The sequence below is a fragment of the Dipodomys ordii genome, unplaced genomic scaffold (assembly GCF_000151885.1).
Source record: "Dipodomys ordii isolate 6190 unplaced genomic scaffold, Dord_2.0 Scaffold26, whole genome shotgun sequence".
Lineage (NCBI taxonomy): Eukaryota > Metazoa > Chordata > Mammalia > Rodentia > Heteromyidae > Dipodomys > Dipodomys ordii.
This window is the reverse complement of record NW_012267242.1, coordinates 5,997,246-6,022,849: the sequence shown is the minus strand read 5'-3', so window position 1 is coordinate 6,022,849 and position 25,604 is coordinate 5,997,246. Positions and strand designations below refer to the sequence as shown.

General features: G+C 34.2%; 1 protein-coding gene across 1 annotated transcript in view; it reads right to left on the bottom strand.

Annotated features, from left to right (window-relative positions):
* The window catches only part of Spata17 (spermatogenesis associated 17), a 146,197-nt gene that overhangs the window by 100,541 nt on the left and 20,052 nt on the right, over window positions 1–25,604 (bottom strand). The window contains exons 4-5 of the mRNA XM_013015163.1: window positions 22,497–22,547; window positions 13,058–13,161 (exon numbers count right to left, since the gene is read on the bottom strand). Of these exons, the coding sequence (XP_012870617.1) occupies window positions 13,058–13,161; window positions 22,497–22,547 (155 nt within the window). The remainder of the gene's footprint in view (window positions 1–13,057; window positions 13,162–22,496; window positions 22,548–25,604) is intronic.

Below are 25,604 nucleotides of genomic sequence, written 5' to 3'. Positions count from 1 at the left end.
CCCCTCTGTACAGTATGTTCACAAATAAAATAAAATTAAATTAAAAAAAAGACCAACTCATATGAAGATACTTCTTGACAAGAAGTCTCTAAATTAAGAGTACTCTCTGTCTCTATACTACTCTGAAATTTTAATTTAAACATACTAAAAACAAATAATATATCGGAATATGTCAGAATCATTCAAAATTTAGGGAGATAATAACTAGAAAAACAAGTCACAGTATTTTATAAATTAATATAATTGGTAGATATTTAAGCCATGTGATGTAGAAAGAGAGATAAATCAAATTACCTAGACAGAAATAGACAGGGACATGTGGGGACATATTGTATGATAAGATATCCGGCACTTGTCAGCAAGAGGTAAGTCAAGTATCTTCTAAGTGCTTGTTGGCCATTTATAAGATAATAACTACATTTAAAATCTACTGCCTTTATCAAATAAGATTGCACAGGGATTTAATATTAAATATTACTAAAGAAACCCTACAAATCAAGAGAATATACCCATGACTATTTTTAGAATAACATGAAGAATTTATTTAAAAAACTGATAAACATAGTTACATAAAGAACTGAAAGGCTGTCATGCTAACAAATGTCCATAAATGTGTTTGAATGACAATAGCAAATGAGGGAAAATAACTGTACCTTAGGAAACAGTTTATTCCCCTCACCTAAAAAAGCCTTTTTACAATAATATAAGTAGGTAAAATTTTTCCAATAGTATAGCTAGGTAAACTGAACAAAGAGAAACAGCATACATTAAAGAGTACAAATAGCCAATAAAATACCCACATCCTTAAAAATAAGAAAAGTTCAATTAAAAAGTTAGAGTTATATACACTATTAAATTGGCAATCATTTTTAAAAAAGAAAAAAGCTAAAAGCCAGTTTGGACAAAAACATAAGGAATCCTTTACATTGTTAGTAGAAGTACAAACTGATAATCTTATTGAAGAATATTAAAGGATATGTTTTAATTTATAAAAATAAACTCCAACTTCTACCCCAAATCCCACTCATAGAATTATCTAAGAAAAATATAACAACATAAATGTAAACGATTTTAGGCAGATAAATGTTATAGTGATTGTCCATTAATTACAGTTAGGAGTTATTACAGTAGAAGTATCCTTTTTTCTTCTTTTTCTTTTCTTTCCTTCTTTCTTTATTCTTTCTCTCTTTCCTTTTCTTTAACTATCTGATCTATCGATCTATCCATCCATCCATCCATCCATCTTATGGACATTGAATGAAATGTTTGACACAATTTATATTTATTAACCCAAGTGTTATTTGACACAGCACTGGAGACTACCTTCACTCTTGTTTCCTTCCATTTGAAGAGGATGTCCAATTGTTGGGAAATAATTTAATGTAATTGAAAGATAGCTCAACCCAAGGCTCTGTAGACAGTCATGTTGAAAAGAGAGACTCAGAGTTTGGCCTAGCAAGGTCTAATACTGGCAAGTAGAAGGTGTCTGTCTGCACAGTGAGTTTTTAAGTGACTGGGAAGTCTACCTCTTATTGTGCGCTATTTGAAAACCCATTTATCTGAACATACATACTATATAAAAGTTTCTGAGCTTCATCAATCATAAGTATGGTATTTTTGGTGTCTCATCTGTCTTACTGTTTTATCATATTTCTTATAGGCCCTGAACATCTATAGCAAAGAAAGATTTAATAGGGTTCCAAAAACCTACAACATGATTTTGTTAACTGTGTTCTGAATGCCATGATAGGTACTAGGATGATGGTGATTTACAACCAAGGACAGGTACTAGGAAAACAACTCCAAAACTTTTCAGAGGTATCAATTCAGAGAAAAAACAATTCAGAGCATTAAAGGAGTATGTAGCAAGAAAGCTTACCTGTTTATGGTGTATAAGAGGGTAAGAAGGGATTTAGGAGAAAAAAATAAAGGAAATATTTAAGAAGATATATAAAGGATTAAAAGAGATCTTTTATGTGACCCATGACCTTAGGGAATAACTCATGTGGCTTGATGAATGGACTACCACCAGGGCATGCATTGCAGTGACAGAGATGAGATTATGGGCAATTTAATTCAGGTACGAAATTTAAACTCACACACACACACACACACACACACACACACACACACACACACAGACACACACACACACACACCTTTGGAGATCTCAGATCTTTTACTTTTGAGGTACATTGTTGGTAGAAGCTCTGAGAAGGTGGATTAGAATGGTCCCAAGCTGATTTGACTAGCAAGAGAGTTATCAAATGCTCCTGAGGTCATAAACATGAATTTGAAGAAGTGTGCAAATTAGTTTTCTGTGCTTGGCACCAAGGGTTTATAGTAGGAAATAGATTTTTGATAGTCTATGAACATAAAAGACTTGCTGGGCATATCTAATCTGGAATATTTTTGTCTTGGCCTTCTGAGCCCAGCCATTCAGAAGTGGTGGTACTGTTAGAAGAAACAGATGGCATGTGAGAGAGCGTGGTGCTGAGCTCAAAAGTTAGATTATGAAACAAGGCACTGCTTGCAATTCAGATCGGTAGAAGCACTTCTAAAGGGAAACAAAAGTGCACCAAACCTAGCAGACCAAGAGAGTCTTGGAAGTAGTGAGCTGATGATTAGAGCAAATCACACTGGTGGACAGATGGGACTTGGCTGCTTTCTTGTTCCATGACACCTAGAGTCTTTCCTGAAGGCAAGAATGACTAAGTAAGCTCCAGAGTACCTAGATAGTTTAGAAGAAGTGAACTGACTTGGAGACAGATTTATTCTCTAAAGGGATAAAATGTCCTTCAACTAGACATATGTATGCTCACAAAAACATATATTAAAGGATATTCTCCAAAAGTGCTTCTCTGATATGAGGTATGGTTTTCAGGCCATCTTTATAATTTCTTTTACTTGTATCTCAAACTGTTTACCTATAAAATATTTTGTTAATTTTCTGTATGTTTTAAAAATTTTACAAATACACAAGCACATAATACATGAGAAAATACTACTAAAGGGATGTAAAGGTTTCTAAAGATGTTTTGTATATTTTTCCTACTAATTTTTAATTACTACAGCATTGCTAATATTAATATTAATATTTCTACTTCAACATGCTATCCTTTTCTTTTTTCAAAATCATTTTCCAATTGGTCTGAATACTATCACAGAGAAAAAGGTAGGACTGGAAAATGTTCTCCTTTTTCTTTATCAGTAAGCCATTTTGTTTCCTATACTATATCTAATTGCATACACTGGGAAAATAAGTTTTGTCTTGGAATGATGAAAAGATGGGGGGGTTGGAAGAAGAAAGGAACAATCTCTTCCAACCCAAATGGAAAGCCAAAGAGAGTTTGGGAGAACTCTCTTTGTTTCCTGTGCCTCTGCCTCTATAATCCAGGGCAAGTTTTGGAAACAGAGAAAGTTACTTAGTATATGAAGAAGGATGCCAAAACCAGACATTCCCCCACCTTTTCCTTGGAAGACACTTGTACAAGGTTGGCTCAAGAGAGTGAGAGATGGGTCCAGCTCAGAACCATACAGTCTGACTATAGAAAGAGCTTGACGTCCTTGGTTCTCATATCCTCTAGAATGACTAAATACTGACACAGATATGAATAGTTTCCTGAGCATACATACATACAGACTCAGGGTAGCATCAACAATATTCTTTTATAAACTGAAAATTGTGATATTATAGGTTTTAAATTTTATATTTGTGTGATGGTTTATTTTTTTCAAATCTTGGGCAAGACAGTTCTAGGGGCTGTAGTTGTCCTGCATCTGTACTATCATAAAGAAAAAGTAGAATGAGTAGAACTTGTTGCTCAGAACTAAGTTATAAGGGCTAAATTTGGTTGAAAGAAGTTTAGAAAACCAATAAGGAAAGCTAAGCCATGGTATGTTGGAATGAATGGTGAGAATCAAATCTATGGAATCTTCCATAGTCTATGTCATTGCAGAGTCCATCTTTGTGTCAGTTACCATTTTTTACCTCCTGGTTTCCAATAATTTATTCCTTTCTATGTTCTCATCTGGACCTTAAATTTTACCTTTGTCAGCCATCATACTTCTACTCCCATGATAAAGGGTTTACAGGATTAGTCCAAGATACAGCAGAAGGAGTTTCTCTTTCTGGATCCAATATGCTGTGGGGTACGGCTACCATATCTACACAGAAGACCTAGTTTTCCCCAACATTGAGTGAGCTCCACTGACACATTGAAAGGTTGGTTCTTGCTAATGAGCTCCAATCAATCTGCATCACAGGCCCTGTGCATCAGGGCCACTCATTGGCTGTAAAACAGCTCTAACTAGTGGTATCTTAGAGAAGTCGACATTCCTTCTCTCCAATGAAGTCAGAAGCTCAACACCAATGGGTGGTACATTTTCCTCCCAGAGTCCTGTTTCTAGACCTAGAAATGCTAACTTCTCCTATTACTTATGATTACTGCACTTTTTAGGGTTTCCATTTGTCCCTTTTAGGAGCTATTCCTTTTTAATTAATTATAGTAAGGCTTCATATTAAGTGTTCCAAATTCAAATTACTGGTGTGATTTTTTGTTGTCTCCTGACTAGTCCCTAACTGATATAATCACCAGGGTGCCTCCTTTTCCTTACATGAACTTCATATGGCATGTGCCCAGCCCCTCCCCAAATCAGATGGTGCTAACATTACACCTGCCACTGTCATCAATGTCAAGTCACATGCAGTTCTGTCCACCGTGGGGTTATAACTAACTACTCTGTCAACTAATGTAATGTACAAACCACCCATCTACAACATAACCAGCACTGAATTGTGAAGTAGTACAGGAATAACCACCACAAAATTCCCACTAGCTATAAAGGAAAATGGAAAATGAACAGCCATTCTGATCCATAGTAACCACAGATACAGCGACAGATCCCTGTTCTGGGGGGCACATTCCAGCATGTGCACGTGACACACACACACAGCATTCCATGTGCAGTATCTTCCATGACCATATATGAGGTAGGGGTTGAAGAGAATCAAAATATACAGAATACCTATTGCAAAAGAGGGAGTGTGTGTAGAAATGAAATGGCATATAAAACATCACCCATGAAACAGGTGTTAAGTAAACCTGACTGTGATTGCCCTCTATTTACTTAACTGGTCATTGTCTGCAGCATCTAAATTTATCCATCTAAATGTTGGGCTTAATACATTTCTGATTATAACATGACAGACTGCTCTTTCTCTTATTGTTATTTACCAAGAGCATACAGACATGCTTTTCCAACAGCCAGAGGTTTTGAATGATGCTGCAATTAAAATACTTCTCTTTGTGCTTACAACATGTCAGCCACTACTCAGTTATGATGTTTTTCTGTACTGCCTGTGTCTAAAGAGGAAGTTACTGTTATCAAGCCGGTAGTTTATCCCAATAGGCTCTTAAATTCCAGAATTTTACCATTTGCATTTAACTTTTTCCATTTAATATTAATGTGACTTTCAGACTATGATGGTGAAAGTTCAGAAGAATCCTTTTGGGACAATAAAAGAGCGCAGCTATAAACACTGTCCTGTAGACTTCGCTCTAGTAGGCTGCTTTAAGCTGGGTGGGGGGTTGCATATTACCAATCTGAAGGAACATGCTGATTTCCTTAATGTTCTTATTTCTTTGCTAATTAAAGCACAATTGGAAATGTGCTGCTTACATAGCTCGGTCTATTAAGTAACTTCAACTCCAGAGAACTAGAAATCTTTAGTATGGTGGTGTCTCCCTGATGCAGAAGTGATCTCAGTTTTCCTCAGGGTTAGCATCAACCCTATTTATTGCATTGGTTAGCTCTATATGATCTGCCAAAGCAAGATAATATAGAGTCTAGTGGCCAGTTCACTGAGGCTCTGATATTTATTAGAAGGATAGGAGACTTTGCTTTATCCTTCAAAACAAAAACAAATTGCAGACTGCAATGACAGTACTTAACAGAGGAAATTGTATACATATATCAAAACAGAAGCTGTTAGGTAGCTTAGTTCTGGATTGTGACTATAGTCACTAGGAAAATCTCTGACAGTGTTTAAGAAATAAACAGCAACTGAATTTTAAAATCTAAAACAATTTGTCACAATACAACTGAAGGTTGGCTACACAAAATACAATGGGGAAAGAACACAATGTTCATTCATTTTCTATGCTATGATATAGGCCCTCTGGATTTTTAATAACCAAGGAAACCAAATTATCAGCCTATTTATGTCAAGAAGACAGAGATATATAGGGATCTGGAAAGCACTGCAGGTTGGTCTCATAAATGTGAGATTTCATCAGCACTATACATGTCATGAAAAAGCTGGTAATGTATTTTAAGAGACTTTACCACTAGCATTTTGGCAAGCATGTCAATGAGTTCAAGAACTTCTTAAGATAATATTAAAATGGGAAGACTGTTCACATTAATGACAATGCCAAGGTGGTATTCTCCAAAAGTTTGAAAGGCCAATTCCATGACTTGTAGGGGTATTGTCACCTCTGAGATAATCTTACTCTCCATAAGAATGCAAATCAACTTTTATGCTAGCTCCAAATATACTTTTTAATATTATAAATATTTCTCAAAATTGCTAGGTTAATCTAGAGCATTTTTAACTTAAAACTTTAAAACACACATTCATGTATGTGTTTCTACAAAGTCTTGACATACTTATTACAATATCATCTTGATCCTGATATATGAACATTACATATATGTTTTACCATATTTCTTAAGCATAGATTAGGCTCATGTAGTTTTTCTTACAGTTTTATAAAATCCATACTTTCATAAATCTTATACTTTTATAAAATTAATATTAAACAAAAATATAAATGTGTGCAGCTTTTCAATACTTTTGTATTACCAAATTTAGCATTTTATCTCAGACTTAAAGGGATATTTGGAAACCTTTCTTTGCACATTGCCTCCAAGAATCCTTTCTACATATATTTTGACATTTTGTCCAGACATTGTAGACCATATATATCAGCATATTATTGAACAGCTTTAATTATTGGAAATACGTTTTTTTATGTTTAACTCAAATCTTTTGTCCTCATAGTTGCCCTTTTTGTGGCCTAAAAAAATTGAAAAAATATGTCATGCCTTTGTCTAGGCTTATCACCAACACTTCTTGATTCCGCAACCCGTTAAATCCCTGGTTTGTTTGCTGGTTATTTTTGGCCAATGTTCATCATAATAGTGGCATCTGGAATTGAACACCACCCATCAACACATACTCCACCCAAAGAGCTTTTATTTTCTGAGATAATTCAGTCATTTAACTCATATTTTATACATGAAATAATGAAAAGGATTATCATTCCTGATGATAATCAAGAATGCCACTTGATCTCTGCCATGACTTAACAATCTAACCTTCAGCTGCACAAGTTCAGTAGCTATATATTTTTGGTTATTTAATTTTAATACAAAGAACCCAGGCATCCAATCTTTTCTATCTTCAGTGAATAATTAAAGATATGTTTTCTGAAGAAATTGAGAAAAAGCCTGAGATCCAAATGTAATAGCCTATACTCAAATGTAACTCTAGCATCAATTTCGTCAATAGACCCTCATGTGTTTCTAGCATTTGAGCATCCTATTGTGAAAAGAGTTAGTTCTCTTCAACAACTTTAAGAGTAAATGAATCCTCGCAGTCAACAAATGGATATGTACATCCAAATTATTTCTATCTCTCACAATTATATAGCAACAAACACTTAAAGACCATCAATTGTGTAACATAAAAAGGAAGATGGAAACAAGAAGGCTTAAGTCCTGGAGGAATCTAATAGTGCAGACCTAGGTTAAAATTTAACCTCTACTGATAATTATATAATCTGATCATAGTACAACCCTTGGCTAGAGGTTTGGAGTGAATTCCTTGGCTCTCACTGTATTCTCTTAGTAGTGTATCTTCCTGTCAACCCTTTAACTGTGGCATGGTGACATCTTCCTATTGTTGCTGGTCTCTCAGTGATAATACATCCTTTCCTGAGCCTTTAACCCATCTCACATCTCTGCGAATCATCCTTTTCTTTAACTCTATCAGAGCTACCTCAGATGTATTCTGCTTTATATCAAGATGTTAATCATATCAGAGATGTGAGATCTCTTATTAATAAGAACAAAATGATGTGAAAAAGAAACACCCAAGCACTAGAAATACTTCAGCAAAGCTAAAAATCATTACTAAAATTAAAATGCTAGTAGAAGGGCAAGAAGGAAGTCTCTCACCAAAACAGAGTGTGAAAAAAGGCCCAGGGTAGAAAAGGAGGAAGAAAAGTATAACAGAATGTAGTACAACTACAGGGTTCTCAAAACAATGAATGTAACTACTCATATAAGTAGCAATTCTAAGAAATTTCAGAAATCTCAGGAAAAAAGAAATTATAAAAAGCATTATGTAATAAGTGTAAAAACATACCACGGGGCTCACCAATACATTCAAACTAAGATCACCTCTGTGCAGTGAGAGTGATGGTGTGCTGGGAACAGGCTCTTTCCTGGGGGTGTTTCTGGCTTCAGGACCACCCAGCAGACTACTGTAACTTTCTGGGAGATATTCCTTCCTTCCTCCTTTCTTTATCAGATACAAATCTGAATTGTGGAATAAGTGCTTCCTCCACTTTCTTTTGGTTATATTATCCCTCTATTATTTTCTACCTTTGCCCTGATAAGTCATTTGTCAAATGTGAACTATATGCTCAGTGTTTCATATACTGTATGCTTCACAAAACCCACCAAGTGAAAATATCTACCCCAATATACAGATGATGGAATCTAACTTATAGGACTGAGCAACTAGCTTAGGGTCACATAGGAAAAAGTGAGAGAACCCCAATTCTAACCCAGGTGTATTTATATCCAAGCACAAGTGTCCATAATTCCTTAGTTCTTAAATTTGTCATCTGGAAGCTTTCATGAAAACATATTTTTTTTAAAAAAAACACATTTTTAAAAAAAGAACCTCATTACACAAACGTGTTCAGAGAAATATTATTCACACAACAGCCCAGATTAGATATGACTCACATGCTCATGAACAGATTAATGGATAAAAATTGCATGGACTGTCCATTCAATGGAATAGCATTTTTCAAATAAAAAGGAATGAAGTACTAATGTAGGTGATCTCACAGATGAACCCTGAACACATCATGCTAAGTAACAAATTCATAAAAGTTGTCATACTCTTGATTCAATTCATATAAATGTTTGGCATGGGCAAGAATGTAGAGGCACAATGATTAGTGGTTATAGGGCTAAGGGGAGAAAAGAATGGGAAAAGACTGTTATAGGCTATCGTATTTTGATGCCAGATAAGGAAATGTTTTAAGTTAAAAGCAGTAAGGATGGTATTACTGTGAAATGCGTAAAACACCCATAAACAAAATAGTATACTTAAAAATGTATGCAATGAATGGTATGGGAATTTTAACTCAATAAAAGTGATACTATATATATCTATATATATATAAAATATATACATATATTTTTAAAAACTGTCCTGACACATCAAAACAAAGGTAAAAAGTCTTTCAAGTCAAGTCATATTATACAAAATATGCGAAGAAACAAAGTTGTTTTGATAAATTTCAGACTGACATTCAAAACAGCAGCTCTACTATTATAATCAGTTGATTCACTCACACATTAAATTTGGGGGATATATTATTTTTATTTTAAATTTATGTCAAAAGGTAAAGAAATAATAGTTTCCTGTACTCCAAGCTAAAAATGTTTTATTAATGCTACCAATCTGTACCTCTGTCTAATTTTTAATTTCATTATATATTTTTTCATAACCTGGGGCATTACTTGCATATCAGGCTAGCAATTACAAAGGACATGTCTACCGAGTGCAAACTCAGCCTTAATCAATCCCATTTATCTTTGTAATAGTTCAATTCTTGGATAAGAAAATGTTTTTCCATATGCATTACATAATTTTTTTAACCATTAGCTATAGAACATGTCAATTTGCCCACTGACAAAGATTGTATAAACCAAAGTTAAACTCAATGTCATTTGGTATCCTATGCAATTCAAAAATAAGCCATATTCTGATGTAAAATGATTTACTAAGTTTTTTAGTGTTTTTATTTTTCTCTAAATGATTTAATCCCATCCAAAGAAAGGGGCCTGGACTAAAGCCCTCATCTGCTCTGAAATCCAGGTATTACCAATTTTAATATTTGTTAGTATAAGTAGTTAGGATAAAACACAAATGCTTTCAGATAATATAAAAGTTTGGGATAGTGAAAAATATGGTATGAGATATTGTTTTAAGGAAATATAAAGTGACTTATAAAAGTCACTTTCAGCAAAATGCTGAAAGCAAGCAGCTATATTGACATACTATGTGTAAGTCATTATGTGTAGAAGAAATAAGTCTCTAAAATGGTCTCCAATCACCCTCCTGGACTTCACTCTTTTGTGCAAACCCCTCCCTTGGAGTGTGGGAGGGACTTAAGTTTCTGGGCTTACTGGAGTATAGTGAAAGCAATTAGATTCATTTCTGATATTAAGTTACAAAAATGTGGTCATTATCTCAGATGCTCTCTCCTGTCCTCTGGCTTCCTTGTTCAGAGGAAGCTAATATCCAGGTATAAACTGCTTTTGGGAGGCCTATGTAACAAGACACAACTGTGTAACAGCCAGGGGAATTATAGCCCCTAAAAATAGGTTCGGAATGAATCTTCCCATCCACTGAGCCTTCACCTGAGACAGTCACCCTGGTGGACAGCCTTATTGCAGCCTTAGAGAGAACTCAAACCTAGACACAGGGCAGAGCTGCTCCCAGATTCCTGATTGAGAAAATGATAAGACATTAAATGTCTTATTAAGCCCGTGTCTGTGTGTGTGTGTGTGTGTGTGTGTGTGTGTATAATTTGGCACACAGTGCAAAGGAACTAGACTAGAACCCAGTATTTGAATTCCAAAAAATAAAATAAAGGGAAAAAGCAATCTAAATATATGTCATATATATTTTTCCATCAGAAGGAAAAACACTGTATTCTCAACAAAATTAATAACACAAATAATGTTATAAATTTTATAATTTAAATGTAACTATTAAGGTCGAACATGTGTGTTCAAAAACAATGTAATCATGCCACTACTCATGTTGAGAACCCAGTACATTCCAATGTTCTGAAAATAAAAGACATTTTGCTATGCCTAAATGCCCTGGGGTATGTTCTGACTCCAGTTGTACATACTGTGTGCATTTAGTCTTAGGTTTTCCTTACCTTGTGTTGCATACATCAAACCCGATGATGTTGCACATGTTATTGTCTAGTTTCTGCACAACTTGCAGGGTTCAGCTTCTTGCCTCTGAGAAGTTCCTCTAAGCCCATGATTCCACCCTGCCCTGACTCCCAACGTTTAGTTTTGCCACAGGTTTTTCTCCTTTGGGCTTTCTCAGTGGCAACTTGTACAATGTCAAGCATTGGAATTTATATTATTGTTAATGTAACAGACAGAGGACATAAAATGTGATTTCAATAAAAAGTTAAGTACTTAATTACCATTTAGAAATAATAAAACTACCTCTACCACAAATTTACAAATGATAACAGAAATACACAGACTGAATGCATCTCATATTAAATGCTTAGAACCAGAAGTGTTTCAAGTGTAGATTTAAAATTTTTGTAAAATTTGTGCAGAATTTACCATTTGAGCATTCCTAACATAGGCAAGGCTGGCTTAAAACTATGTAGCTCAAGCTTCAAACTCCAGATCCTGCTGAATCAGCCTAATCCTGCTGAATACTGGCATTGTAGACATTCACTACCATGCCCAGCTTAAATGCTTAAACTCTCTACTTTATGTCTATAAAACTAGAACCTTTATATTTACAACATGCACAAGAAATAGTTTTCAGATATATCTTATACTACATTATTTTAGGCCTCTCAGGCAAAATTGGTTTAAGCAAATTATTATAATTTGTTAATCCTGGTTCCTGGAATATTAAGTAAAATAATATATATGGGTCAAATTTTGAAAGAAAGTACTATATAAATGCTAAGTACTATTAACTACCATTTCCTTTTTATTGAGTAGCATTGTAGACATATGTCACTAGATGAGGCCTACCACAGGAGGATTAAAAACTCTTACACAATAGTTATGTAAGGGCTGAAGGTATGGCTCAAGTGGTAGAGCTTAGGAAGCCCAATGCAGTGAGTTCAGATTTCAGTCAAATACCAAAAACAAATAAAACTGAAGAAATGTAGTACGAAAGTTTAACACAAAGAACTTTGGAATAGCTGATGGAATACTATTGAGTCCAATAGGACTATGGTGCCTTTAATGTTGCAAACATTGACAGCAGATCTGCCATCTTTAAATTTAGTCTTATCTTCCCAGGTAGATAATTTTTTAAAAAAATATTAGAAAAAACTGACAGTTTTCTAAAACTGACAGGTTCTTTTAATAATATTCCATGATATTTTCTGTGAGAGGCAAGTTCTCCAGAATAAAGTTCTCAAAATATACTTATGGTTTCATCTGTGGATATATTTTATAGGTAAACCCACATCACTATAGGATAGATTCATAAAACTAAACATTTTGCATAGGAACAAAGTGTTATCTCATAAGTAATCCAACCAATAAATAGTAAGGTATTTATGGTATAATAATACATTTTAAAGGGCTGGAAAGGTGGCTCAGTGGTAGAGTGCTTGCCTTGCATGCCTGAGGCCCTGGGTTCGATTCCTCAGCACCACATAAGCAAAAAGAAAAAAGCCGGAAGTGGCGCTGTGGCTCAAGTGGTAGAGTGCTAGCCTTGAGCTGAAGAGCTGAAGGACAGTGTCCAGGCCCAGAGTTCAGGCCCCACAACTGGACCCCCCAAAAATAATAATAATACATTTTAAGGTAAATAGAATCCTATAATTGGAATCATGTAATTATCTCTTATTAATACATTTCTGCCTAAAGCATCACTAAACTCTAGCACTCATTTCTAAGTTTGGTAATGATGCACACACACTGAGTGATCTCTCTAAAACCCTCATGATTAGATTGTATTACTTACCTAATTGTATCATTGGTCTCTGAGATAGCTTTCAAGTACGCTTTCAAATAAAAATAATTAAAGCAGTACTTCCGAATCCTAAAGCCTCGCCAGCGTCTCTGAATCTGTTAGTGTAAATAAGGAGATAAAGCATGTCATGAAACATTTTTATTAGAAACACTAACAGTTCTTTAAAATCAAGATTATGCATGATAATTCACATCAAGCAAAGTCTTACGCTTTCCACTAAAAAATGATAGCACATTAGTTACAAATGTAGATTGCATTCATACATTTATCATAAAATATTACATAGCACAAAGTAAGTATAGGTTACTACTACTTGTATGTATAATTGGCTACTAAAATATTTAAATGCTGCCTTATAAATTCCTATCATTTCCACTGACAGGTCAGCTGGCGTGAAGATTGCATTTGTCCATTGAAATAATTTTAAATTCACTTTTAAAATTCATTGATATCAAAATTTTTAAAATACTGCTGAGATAAATTTTCCTCCCTCCCTCTTTCTTCCCTCCCTTCCTTTTTTTCTCCTCCTCTCGTTCTTTCTCTTTCTTTCATTATCTCTCTTTCTTTCTTTCTTCCTTTCTTCATTCACCCTTTCTTTCTTTTGAACTGCAGTTTGAATTCAGGGCCTCACACTTGTTAGGCAGATATTTTACTGTTGAACCATTCCTCTAGACATTTTTTGAGCTAGTTATTTTTTAAACAAAGGCTTGCTTCCTGCTGGAGTGTGTACCAGTATGTGATCCACATATTTATATTTCCCATGCAGCTAGGATGCCATGCATGTGCCTTTATATATCCATTTATTGGTCAAGAAGAGGTTTTTCCCTGGGCTGGCCTCAAACTCCAATCCTCCACCCATTTATCTGTGCAGCAGATAATTACTTGTAATATCTCATTTATAGGTTAGAAAATAGTTACAAAAAGAGGGCACATAAATTTCCTATAATTACACAGCTAACAGTCATAGATCCAAAAATGAAATTTGTTGTTCAGCAAAGCCTTTCAATACAAAGTCGGAAAGGAAGCAAAACATATTTTTTGAATGATTGAAACTGATAATCTGTGAAATCAATTTTGTAGGAGAAATACCTTGAATTTACCTAAAGGCACCAAAGAAGAAGAAGAGCATGTGTTGAGAAATACTAACTGAGCTAGCTATAAAGTTTTCAGTTCTTCCCCTACAATTTTCCAATAGTTTGTCTATATGAATGCCTGACAAGTTACAAAGAATTGTGTTAGGACATGAAATCTTTGTAAGTTTTCACCTAACAAAATACTTATCTTCTCTAAACATGCCTTTTCACTCAAATAGATATTGATACTATTGAGACTAGGACCTAATTTATTATGGTTTTTCCCAAAGTCTATGTTTTTTTAACTAAGATATTTATTTTCAAATATTTATAAGTGGAATACTGACAAAAAAGGGAATAAAGTTTACTTGAATTTGCATCCTGTAATTTTCTCTGTATTAAAACATGGCAATTAAAAATATACTTTTACAGTCATTTTTAATCTGTGAAAATTCAGAATTTGAGATTTTGAAAATATATTATATAATGTGTATGATAATGAAGATATGCAAAACAACCCATGAAAACAAACCAGAAACTACCTATCGAAAATAAAACCATGTCATATAGCAAAGGTTACAGAAAATGCTTTCCAAATTATCTTAGAGTTCAGTTCTTTGATCTAAGAAAATAATAGTTTTTCTAATATTATAAGGTACTCAATTCTGAAAATCTCTTTAGTCAGACCAAAAGCACATTATAGCTGATGAAGAGGAGGAATTGAAACAAAACACTTTCTAATAAAAACAATAACCAATTAAAATATCAGACATAAGTATATCTTAATGCATTTCCTTGACTCATGTGATCTAAACTTACAGCATCACTCTGAGATGGAGATTATTATTAGTCTCATTTGAGAAAATAGAAAATTGACTCCTCAAAAAATTAAATTAACTGTGTAAGACCATATAGCTATATGAAAGGATCCAAATGTTCAGCTGTGTTACTGGCAAATCTTTCATCTGCAATAAAAGGAGTTATTCATGTTGCGTTGGGAAAATGGGGAGATACCCAAGAGTGCACAGAGAGGGACTAACTTTGGGAGAAAAGTTTCAACAAACTTTAGATAAAATAAGATTAATACTGTCTGAAAACATCAAAACTGCATGCCAAAATACTGAGAAAGGTGACTAATGACTGTTTATGATCAGGTAATACTAGAGTAGTAGGTGTGCCAACTTATTATTCTATTGTGTTGTGATCTACTGAGTTCTTTTGTTTTGAGACAATACTGTGCCACATAGTTCATGCTACTATTTTTAGCCCAGGTTGTTGTGGAACTGGTGACCTCTTGCCTCAGTCTCCTGAGTTTTGAGAAGACAGGTGTGCACTACCATACTCAGCTAAGTATGTCCATTTCCAAAAATAGAGATCTGCAAGAACAAAAACTAAAACTGTCTGAAAATGTGCTAAAACCAGATTTTTCCTGTATAAAAAATGTCATAGGTGCCTTCCTTCTCCATGTCCAGCAATCCCTGGAAACACTATGGATCACTCAGGAACTCTGCTTATAGTGTGCTTGCGAAAACTTCTAATGTCCTAATATCCTAGATGTTTACTCAAGGCAGAATAAAATCCTTTTCAAAACAAATTATTTTATTTACAATTAGGTAGTGAAGAGCATATAGTAATAATAGGATAGCTAGTAAGCTAAAACCCATCAATCAGTCTTTAACTGGCTTCAGGCAGGATGTGTGTGTGTGTGTGTGTGTGTGTGTAAAATGCTAGAAGAATGAAACATCAGTGTGGGTGAGGGAGGGGCCATCAGTACAGGGAAGATCTAAAATTTATTGAGCTCCTTGAATGTGCCAAGTATTATATTTACTGCAGTAACTCTCACAATATCCTTGTAAACAAAGCATGGTCTTCCAAGTTTAGTGAAGAAATTAAGTGTAAGTAATCAGCCCAAGATCACAAAACCAGTAAGAGTAAATGGCAGAGTCAGATCTGTCTTACTTTATAGCTCATGATCCTTCCACTAATACCCTACAGAATAAATAGACTATTTTTGCATTTTTAAAGATACCAGTTTCTTACATTGTGGAGAGCCCATTTTAACAAAGGATAGATATAAAAAGATACAACATAGTAGAGATTCTACCATACTACCTTCTATAAGCATAAATGATATTTTGTTTTTTTCCTATTCTAGAACTAGTGAATAAATGTAATTTTTTAAAAGTACAATCCAGGAGCAGAATGAATTTTAATATTTTTTTCAGTTCAAGGTGAATGGGTTACAACTTTCTAAATAAATAATACTAAAAATAGCTAATATTCATGCCCTTCAATGTAATTAGCAACTTTCAAAAGAGATTGGTATAAAACAATTATTGTCATCGATCAGCTCTGAATAGATAATGTTAAACAAAGTCATCCTGTGCTCAGCAGATTACAGCTTGTTAACGGGCAAGTTCTAAATGACCTCTTAAGCTAGTCAAATCAATGATGCATATTTCTCATTAAGTAACATCAAAATGTAAGTGGTCTTATAAATAATGTTTATTTTAAGCACTAAAACAAATGGCAAAACCTAGATGTATCAAAAGCCATCTGCTCATAGAAAAGATTTTCTTCCACTGGGTTTATTTTTATTCTTGAAAATCTATAGTAACCTTAATTGCCATGGGAAGAGAGAAAAAAAGTATCTTCTCTTCTAAAATTAAATTAAGACATGGAAAACAAATTCACTGATAATAACACACCTAGAATCAATGCTCTAAATATAGAGAAGAGTTTGGAGTTTGGAAAGAGAAATCAGCTATTCTCACTTCTTTTAATTACTACAAAACACTGGAGAATGACACAGAAAAGCGATTTTATTCAGTCTTTAAAAATTATCAATATAACACAAGTTTTTTATTTGCATTTTTTATTTATTTTTTTTGCATTATGTCAAAACTATAAATATATGAGCATATAAACATTTATATAGGAAATTATAGAAAATGTGTGAAAAGATTGTTGTATATATGTATGTGTACATATACACATATATATACAATGTAGATATGAAAAGTTTAATAAAATAGAATATATGTAATAATTAGTTTATATTGCTTCTTACATTCCATTCCAACTCTACCTGAATTTATAGTCATTTCTCTATAATCTAGTTAACAATTTTATAATGATTTTGACTCTAGAATAGTATGAGGTTAGAAATATTCTTTTGTCTGGTGATGGAACCATTATTGGGTAAAAAGTTAGGATTGTATAAATGACTCCTTTCTTTTCTTCTTCCCAAGGCTGAAATTATGGAGCTACTGTTCTTCATGTAAGACAATTTGTTATTTATTCTGTATTCATATTCCTCTGATGTAATGCCCACTAGACAAGATACCTCTAGTAACTTTTCGCTAAACCTCCATACTACCATCTAATCTTGAATGTCTATATTTAAATACAAATGCTTAATTCCTTCACAGTTCAAGGAGATTGAGCTGTTTATATAGCTGATATAGTTAATAACTTCAAGGGAATAATTTTTGTTATCTGACATATTAATGATTTTTAAAGTTAATATTTTTCTCCTTTGTATTTTAGGAGTGAGTATTCCCCATAAAAGGAAATGATAGATTTAAATTGTTAATATATAGCATTATAAATGTAAGAATAAATATGTCATTAAATTTAATTTTCAAATCTGTTGTCTTAAGTGATCTTGAGTGTCTCTCTTGTTACTATAATTTTTTCCTTAAAGTGAGCATCTCAATCTGAACTAAAATTTTTTTGGGGGCACTAAAAGCAAATTAAATCATTTAATATAAGTGAAGTAAATCAGTTTGAATTCTCCAGAATACAGCAGTTTCACTAAATAAGTGTATGTGATTGATCAATACCATGAACAAGGAAGCCGGGGTAAAAGGAATTTTACTTGAAACAATCAATTACATCTGTAGTTCTTTAAACCTCTGTTAGCTTTAGATTATTACCATTTTTTCATTCCTCATAAATCTTTGAAGCTTAGAGGAAAAAGTCCGATGGAACATATTTCATAAGGGACATCGACTGTTAAGGAACTGAATACTAGCATTTCTTTGACTCTGCATTCCTGTGATATTGCTCCAGTTGTCCTAGGATGGACAGCAGGTAAGGTCTCAAGATAGATGTGACGGTCCAATGGAGACTTTCTAAAGGGAGCTTACCTTTGTTAGCTTTCATACCTTGTGCCACATCATATGTCCACATTGTGTTTAGTTTATGGAGGCCAGCTGAAGATGTACTGAAAAGTTGTCTTCCCATGGCACACAGGTCCCATGTAAAAAATTCCTACTTGTGCCTTTCACTAAGTCTCTTCATATGGCATATAGAGTTGATGTGAATGACCACATATGACATGTGGAATTCCTGGGGTTTGGACCTAGGATCTAAAACATTGATCTCATGGAAGGAAGGAAGGAAGGAAGAAAGGAAAGAAAGAAGGAAAAATAGGAAGGGACGGAAGAAGGAAGGAAAGCAGGAAGACAGAGTGAATATATGCAATTCTGGTCTTAGGTAGATTATTTTCTCTCTATACATGGATGAAAGGAGACTTGGTGGACAACGCAAAAATCAGAAGCAAGAGAAAGCATCAAGTACTGAGGAAAAAAATCAATCTGCTTGGGAAAAGGGACAAGTAATTGACCTCAGGATGGATGAAATACTCCAACTACAGTGGAATTTATATTTTGCTACCTGGAATATTTTTAAACAGGCTTTCTCCACTCAAAGTAATTCTTGTCCTCTCTAACATAATTATGTATTAATTATGAACCTGAGGGTCTCTGCTCAGTATCTGGTGGGCCAGAAGCGAAGGCCAAGTGCTTACATATGCTCACAAATATCGGAAGGGGGATGGTGAGTCAATACTGTTCCACACTGTAAGAGAACAAACAACTGTCTATCTAAAATGAGGCAGAAGAGAAATGAACAACTGACTCAGGTCATGCATGTGTATGCTACTGCAAGCTGTCTAAAGAACTAAAAATAAAAGTCAGGAGCCAAATTTAAATAGTGCCAAAATAGTGGCCAAAATGCCAAATGAAAAGCAGAACAATAACTGGGATAAAGTCAAAGTGGAGACCAAAAAGGAAATAGAGTGTCACATTGACACACAGGGGGAATAAGGCTCCAGGAGATAAGATAAAAATTTACAGAGCAATTTACTGCTATATTAATCGACTCTCAGTGGCCTAGCAGCAAATTAGCAACAAGGAGTCTGTACCAAGCATACTTACTGTGAGTTCTGAATATAGCATGTATCATAGGAAACCTTCAGATCTCTGTGTATTACAGTACTTTGACAAAATCCTAAATCACAGAAGGTCTTCCATTCACTTATGAATTGCACACTACCTAAATTTTACCTTAGTTCACTCACACTACATAACCTAGTCAGAAAATCAAAAGAAGGTCTAAAGACATTTCAGCTAAGATTTAAGTAATTTCTAACAAAGACAGTCAAGGGCATAGAGAAAAAAGTATTTAAAGCAAAGAACTTTTTTATTCCTTGCATAGAAAAAATCAGAGGGCCAGCATCCATTGTTTTATTCAGGGATATTTATCTCACCACCTACCATAAGTCAAGCCCTAAGAAATACAAAGAAAAAGACAGGATCTGGGCCTCAGGGGACTTACCGAATGTGGAGGGTGGAGACTGGCATATAAATTAGTAGAGATAATAAATGTTACAAGTTCTGTAACCAAAGTATGTTGATGGTCAAATAGGGAAATAAAAAGCGAGAGAGTGATCAATTCTACGGGAATAGAGAGTATCATAAATCCTTTAGAGAAAAGGTGACCCTTTAAAAAATAAATGCAGCAAATGAGAAAATTAATAACTATTACATAGAAACATCACATATATGTAAGACTTCATTACTAAAGTATGACCATCTATTTAGGATTGACTATAGATAAATTTGAAGAAGCTCCTCCACTAGACTGCTTAACAAGTCACTGAATATAATCTAGTTGTCATGTTAGTTCTCAGTTGCCAAATGTATAACTTGCAATTGATGCAGTTCATGAGACCAATTAAGAGGCAGGGTTTTTTTTTTTTCCTACCTACTATTAAGAAGATCTATTCAGGGCTGGGAAGGTGGCTCAGTGGCAGAGCGCTTGCCTTGCATGCATGAGGCCCTGGGTTCGATTCCTCAGCACCACATAAGCAGAAAAAAAAGCCGGAAGTGGCACTGTGGCTCAAGTGGTCGAGCGCTAACCTTGAGCTGTAGAGCTGAGGAACTGTGCCCAGGCCCAGAGTTCAGGCCCACAATCGGACCCCCCCCCAAAAAAAAGAAATATCTATTCATGGTTTACCTATATGTGTGTCATACAGGAAGCAATGTATCACTACTGCCCAGCAGGTCATCTGTCTCTCTGTCCTGAGATATTGGCTGTATTCTTTTGGGGGGACACATTTACCTTTGAGTCAGGATGATAAGAAAAAAAGTATTGCCTATCTGAGGGGCAATTTGCTTTCTGCCACAAGATGCTTATTGTCAACTCCTATTCTTCCTAGAGCCCAAGGTGGTTGCAAAGTGACTTCAAAATGGCTCAGATCAAGGGATATAGATACAGAGTGTAGGGTTGGGTAATTACCTTTCTCCTGCTTTTAGTTAACTTAGAGCCCAAGGCACAAGACCAATGGCCTTGAATCCTCTCTTAAGACATAAGAGAACACACAGCTTTTTGCACGACATTGAAACAACTAAACAAACTCTTGCTGGGCACCAGTGGTTCCCTCTGGTAATCTTAGTTATTCAAGAGATCTCTGTTTTGAGGTTCAAAATCAGCACATGAAAGGAAGTCTGTGAGATTCTTATCATGAATTAACTACCTAAAAGATGTAAGTAGAGCTGTTTCAAGTGGTAGTGTGCCAGCCTTGAATGAAAATGCTAAGGGACAGTGTCCTGGCCTTGAGTTCAAGCCCCCCTATCAGCACCAAAAAACAACACAACAAAACAAAAAAAATCAAAAACACAAAATTTCTTGTCTTCCAAGTGGCACATACTGATGTGAATTTCATAGACACACTTACTCTAGGGAAAGAGGAGCCTCCATTAGTCATGTTAGATCAGAATTCAATATGAAGATTTAGAGCTGAATTATAATCACAAATACACTTTTATTTGATCTCTATTTTTCTGTGCTTTTCCCTAGTAGCACAAGGGACAAGATCTCCTGTTTGGATTTTCTTAGTCTATGACCTAAAGGCTTTGGTCACTCACTATTTTAGTTTGTCTAGTTTCTTTTCCTTTTTATTTTAGAGACATATCTGACATGAAAGAAACAGAAAAGAAAAAGAAAGAACCTAAAAGATTAAGTCTTTAACAGGCCTGTAAAGAGAATTAAAATTCTCCATATTCTCAAATTCATTCCTATTAAAAATGAAAAATAAAATAATTTCTCTAGGTGACTATTACTGAGGAGTGAGCACCCTGCAGCTGGAGTTTTCTGCCTTTGGCTCAGAAGAAGCAGGGAGATAAATCTATTTCTTCCTCTTGCTTTTATTTTTATAAACTCCAGGAGAGCAGAGAGATTGGCCAGACAGTGGAGACTGGGGTTAGTCTCCCAACACATCACATCTGCAGAGAAATGCAACCCTTACAAAAGCAGCACACAGAATACTGTTCATGTAGCTTCCCAGCTTCAACTCATACATTGCCTCACCACATACAAACCTATTATTTATAGAACTAACAGATTCATGTAAGAGAATAAGCACTATAGATTATGAAAACATTAGGAAATTCCTGTAAGAAATTTCTCCATTTGTTGTACTTTAGCAATTAAGTTGTTCCCATCTACTGTCTGAAACAAAAGAAACAATAGTTATGCTTTGTCCATCTCCAAAACCTGTGCAGAAACTAGATTCAAGTCCTATAGTTGTTAATTTAGCTTTCTGTTGAAAAAAATAGCACATAAAAATGAACACAGAAATGTTGGAAATAAAACTTATAATCTGGAAGCTGACTTTATTACTGTTAAATCATATGAATAATTTCTAATTGATTTGTATTGGCAGGTTTCTTATATTTCAACACCATGTTCATCTATTTATCACAATATTCCATATGATGTATGGAAGCTAATACATTGCTTCACTAATATTTACAATCTTTCTCTAGTTATGGATCAGATATATAACATTCTACAGCATAAGCATTTATAATTACACAATTTACATTTTACTCTAATTTTCAATCCTGCCAAGATTATTTAGCATAACTAACTTTTAAACTATGTATTCTTTTCTCTTTGCCATTAGCATATCAATCAAATTTGCATTATTCTGCCTTGCTCATTTTATTAAAATCGAATTCAGGGCACAATTGACTTTTCATTTGTTTAACAAGTGAAGAAATATTTACCTCGACAGCCATTGTATTATAGTGATCCATCTTCATAGTATAATTTGCTAACTGTGAATCAAAAAAAAAAGATGGCATACAATTCAGTTACACAAAGACAGTGCAGCCTATTTTTACATATCCAAGAAAAGAATCTTTATACATAATACATAATAAGAGTTCTAAGCTTAGAAAAAAATGAAATCAAACTTTGTATTGAAGAGATGGGCTTCCTAATACATAATGCAAGCTTAACCAGAAAAATCTATGGTAGTCAAACTAGGAGCTAATGGAGATATATGATCATAAAATGCTCTCCGCTGAGTTTGATAATCAATGGTGCTCTACTGAGAATAGAATAACAAAGCAGAAATATTCACAAGTGCTGGTGACACGTAGTATTATATGATTTATTCACTGGGGTTCTTTTAGCCCAAACTCACAGAAACATAAAAGGAATTCATATTTCAAGACGTCTGGTTTAATGAAAAATTCAAAGAAATGCTGTCTTCAGTCGAAATCGTTCAAGGATATGGACGCAGTGATGGGGCAAAATTGTGCCTTCCAACCATCTATGCAAAATGCTATGTACTTAGCCGACTCCTGAGCGATCCCTGGGAACTTTGTTTCATTTAATATTCATTTTTAAACTATAAAATCATAAATATAATGATATCAGGTTACAGTATATCCCTAGGCAGAGTAGAGACTTCCTAAAGCCTTCGTTTCTTTCTAGAAAACACACATTTATCTATGAACTATAAATCTGTTCTAGTAAGCAATCATTTAGTGGTGTAGTTTATTTCAATGAAAATATCATTTTAAACTGTTTCCACCTATGCCTCAACCTTTTCATTAAAATTATAGTACAAATAAGTAGTGAAAGCAATGAAATTGTCCATTTTTATCCCATTGAAATTCACTGAATTCAGCCCAGGTTATGAACATTATGGTTCCAGCAAATATCAGAAGAAGAAAAAAGTGTTTTAACTCTTTATCAAGGAGTTTCCCTCCCTATGACAAACAAGGAGTTATAGAAAAGCTTTCCCTGTTTAGTGTTTGGATTTCCTGGTCTGATCCATAGCAAATTGTCTATGCAGAGGAGCAGGGCTGGATTATTTATCAACAGTCTAAGCAATTAAGAAACAGTTGGCACTTTGTTATTTACAAATAAACAGTGATGTTACTTTATTTTAAATTCTTTCTTCCTCAGAATAAGCAGAGCATAATTTTAGGTGATTTGAGATATTTACTTTAATACCAGATTTCTTCAAGTCATACTGAAGCTGACATTGATAATAATGTCTTTATTTTTTTAAAGTATTTTGGAGAGTATATATTCCAAAAGGTTTTGGCTTAGGAAAAGATGTTTATTATCTTTATCTTATCAGTATTTAGTTATAACTAGTTGAGTTTGTGAACCTTTGAGCCACAGAGTTTCATCTCTGACTTTGTTTTAGACCAGCTGTGTGCCTTTGAAAAAGTTACTAGAAGTTTCTTAGTTTTGACATCCATCTTTTCAAAACTGGGGAATTTCATATTTCACTAAGCTGTTGTGAAGATTAATAATAATAATTAGTATTCTAATTATATATTGAAGTGCTTCCCACATAGCTGAAAGTGATTTTATAAGGGGTGACATTTATCAAGATACATTATATTCATAAACTGCTTTGTTAAATGACAACTCCTTTGTATAACTACATAAAATAATAATAAATTAAAAATATTGTAAAGGTGATAGATATACAGAAGGGTTACAGTCATATAAGTCAGGTGTCACCCTGTATCACCCCTCCCTCAGTTTCTCCCAGTTTTTCCACTCCCTGCATGCCCCCCCCCAGTTATATAGTTCATTTCATACATAGAAAAAGTTTTAATATGTTATCAGTAGTGCAATACACAGTTTGTGGTTTGAATTATATATTATATAAATTTAAATATATTTAAATATATTATATAAATTTAAGTATATATAAAACCCCCAAAAGTATAAAAGGCTAAATTTTATTATGAACTAATTGGTAGGAGAGCTATTGCTTTAGAGTGTAATAATTCTGAAGTCTCACTTTTACAGTGGCTAGGCTTATTTTTGATTTCATACTGACTGTTTGCATTCATCATGTTTTTACCTATCATTTACAACTATTCACAGAACTATCTCAAGTCTTCTTTTACCAGGACTGCTGTACTCATACCTGCTTCACCTTATTTTTAATCATTCTGAACTTCATCTCTAGAATAATTTTATGAAGTATTGATTTTTTTCAAGTTGTTTCTGAGTTTTTAAAAATCATAGGCCTTCAATAATATCCAAATCTCTCTCCTTCTCTCTCTCTCTCTCTCCCGCCCTCCCACCCCCACCCCTCATAATTTACAATGAGGGGAAGATAAATGAGAACCACTCAATTACAAGTCAAGGTAATATTCAAAACTTCCCATAATCAGGTCCCAATTCTTAAAGATGATGTTTATTTTCATTATAAAGATGATGGACACGGGAGTTAAATTTGCATAAGTCAGGTAAAGAGTGCATTTCTTCAGTGTTTTCCAGTTATCTTCAAAAACTTATTTCTCCTCTGTTTAACTGAATCAGGGCACATTTTCTCCTGTACTTCCATATTCCTCTTTTCAAACATTCATAAGGAAGTCCTTTGCTCCCCTACTCTCAGTACCTCCAAGTAAAATAAAAAGTTAGCATTTCCCTATAACAAGTAGGATATTTGACTAAAAAAAAAAACAGCAAAAGAAACAAGAATAAAATTTTGAATCTCATGTTTTCAACCTGATTAGAGGCTGTCCACTGTGAGGGTAGCCAGTCCCTTCGGAGGCCTCTGGATTCAGTCTACACTTTTCTCCTTCTCGTCATTCCTGATCCACTCTAATCATATGATATAAAGGTTTTAATCTTTCTATAGTTATTGGATATTATGGTTGGAGACCAGGACAAGATGAGCTTCAAGGAGAAAACAGTCAACTATCTCAAAAGCAGAATGCATAAAGTTACATAAAACAGTGGTACTTCTAAGTTTCTTTTAAGTTTTTTCATCTGGTCCTTGTGAAAACGCATGATTTTGTTTTCTGATTGTTCATCTATTTTAATTTTCTTCCTTCTTCTTTAATCCCACA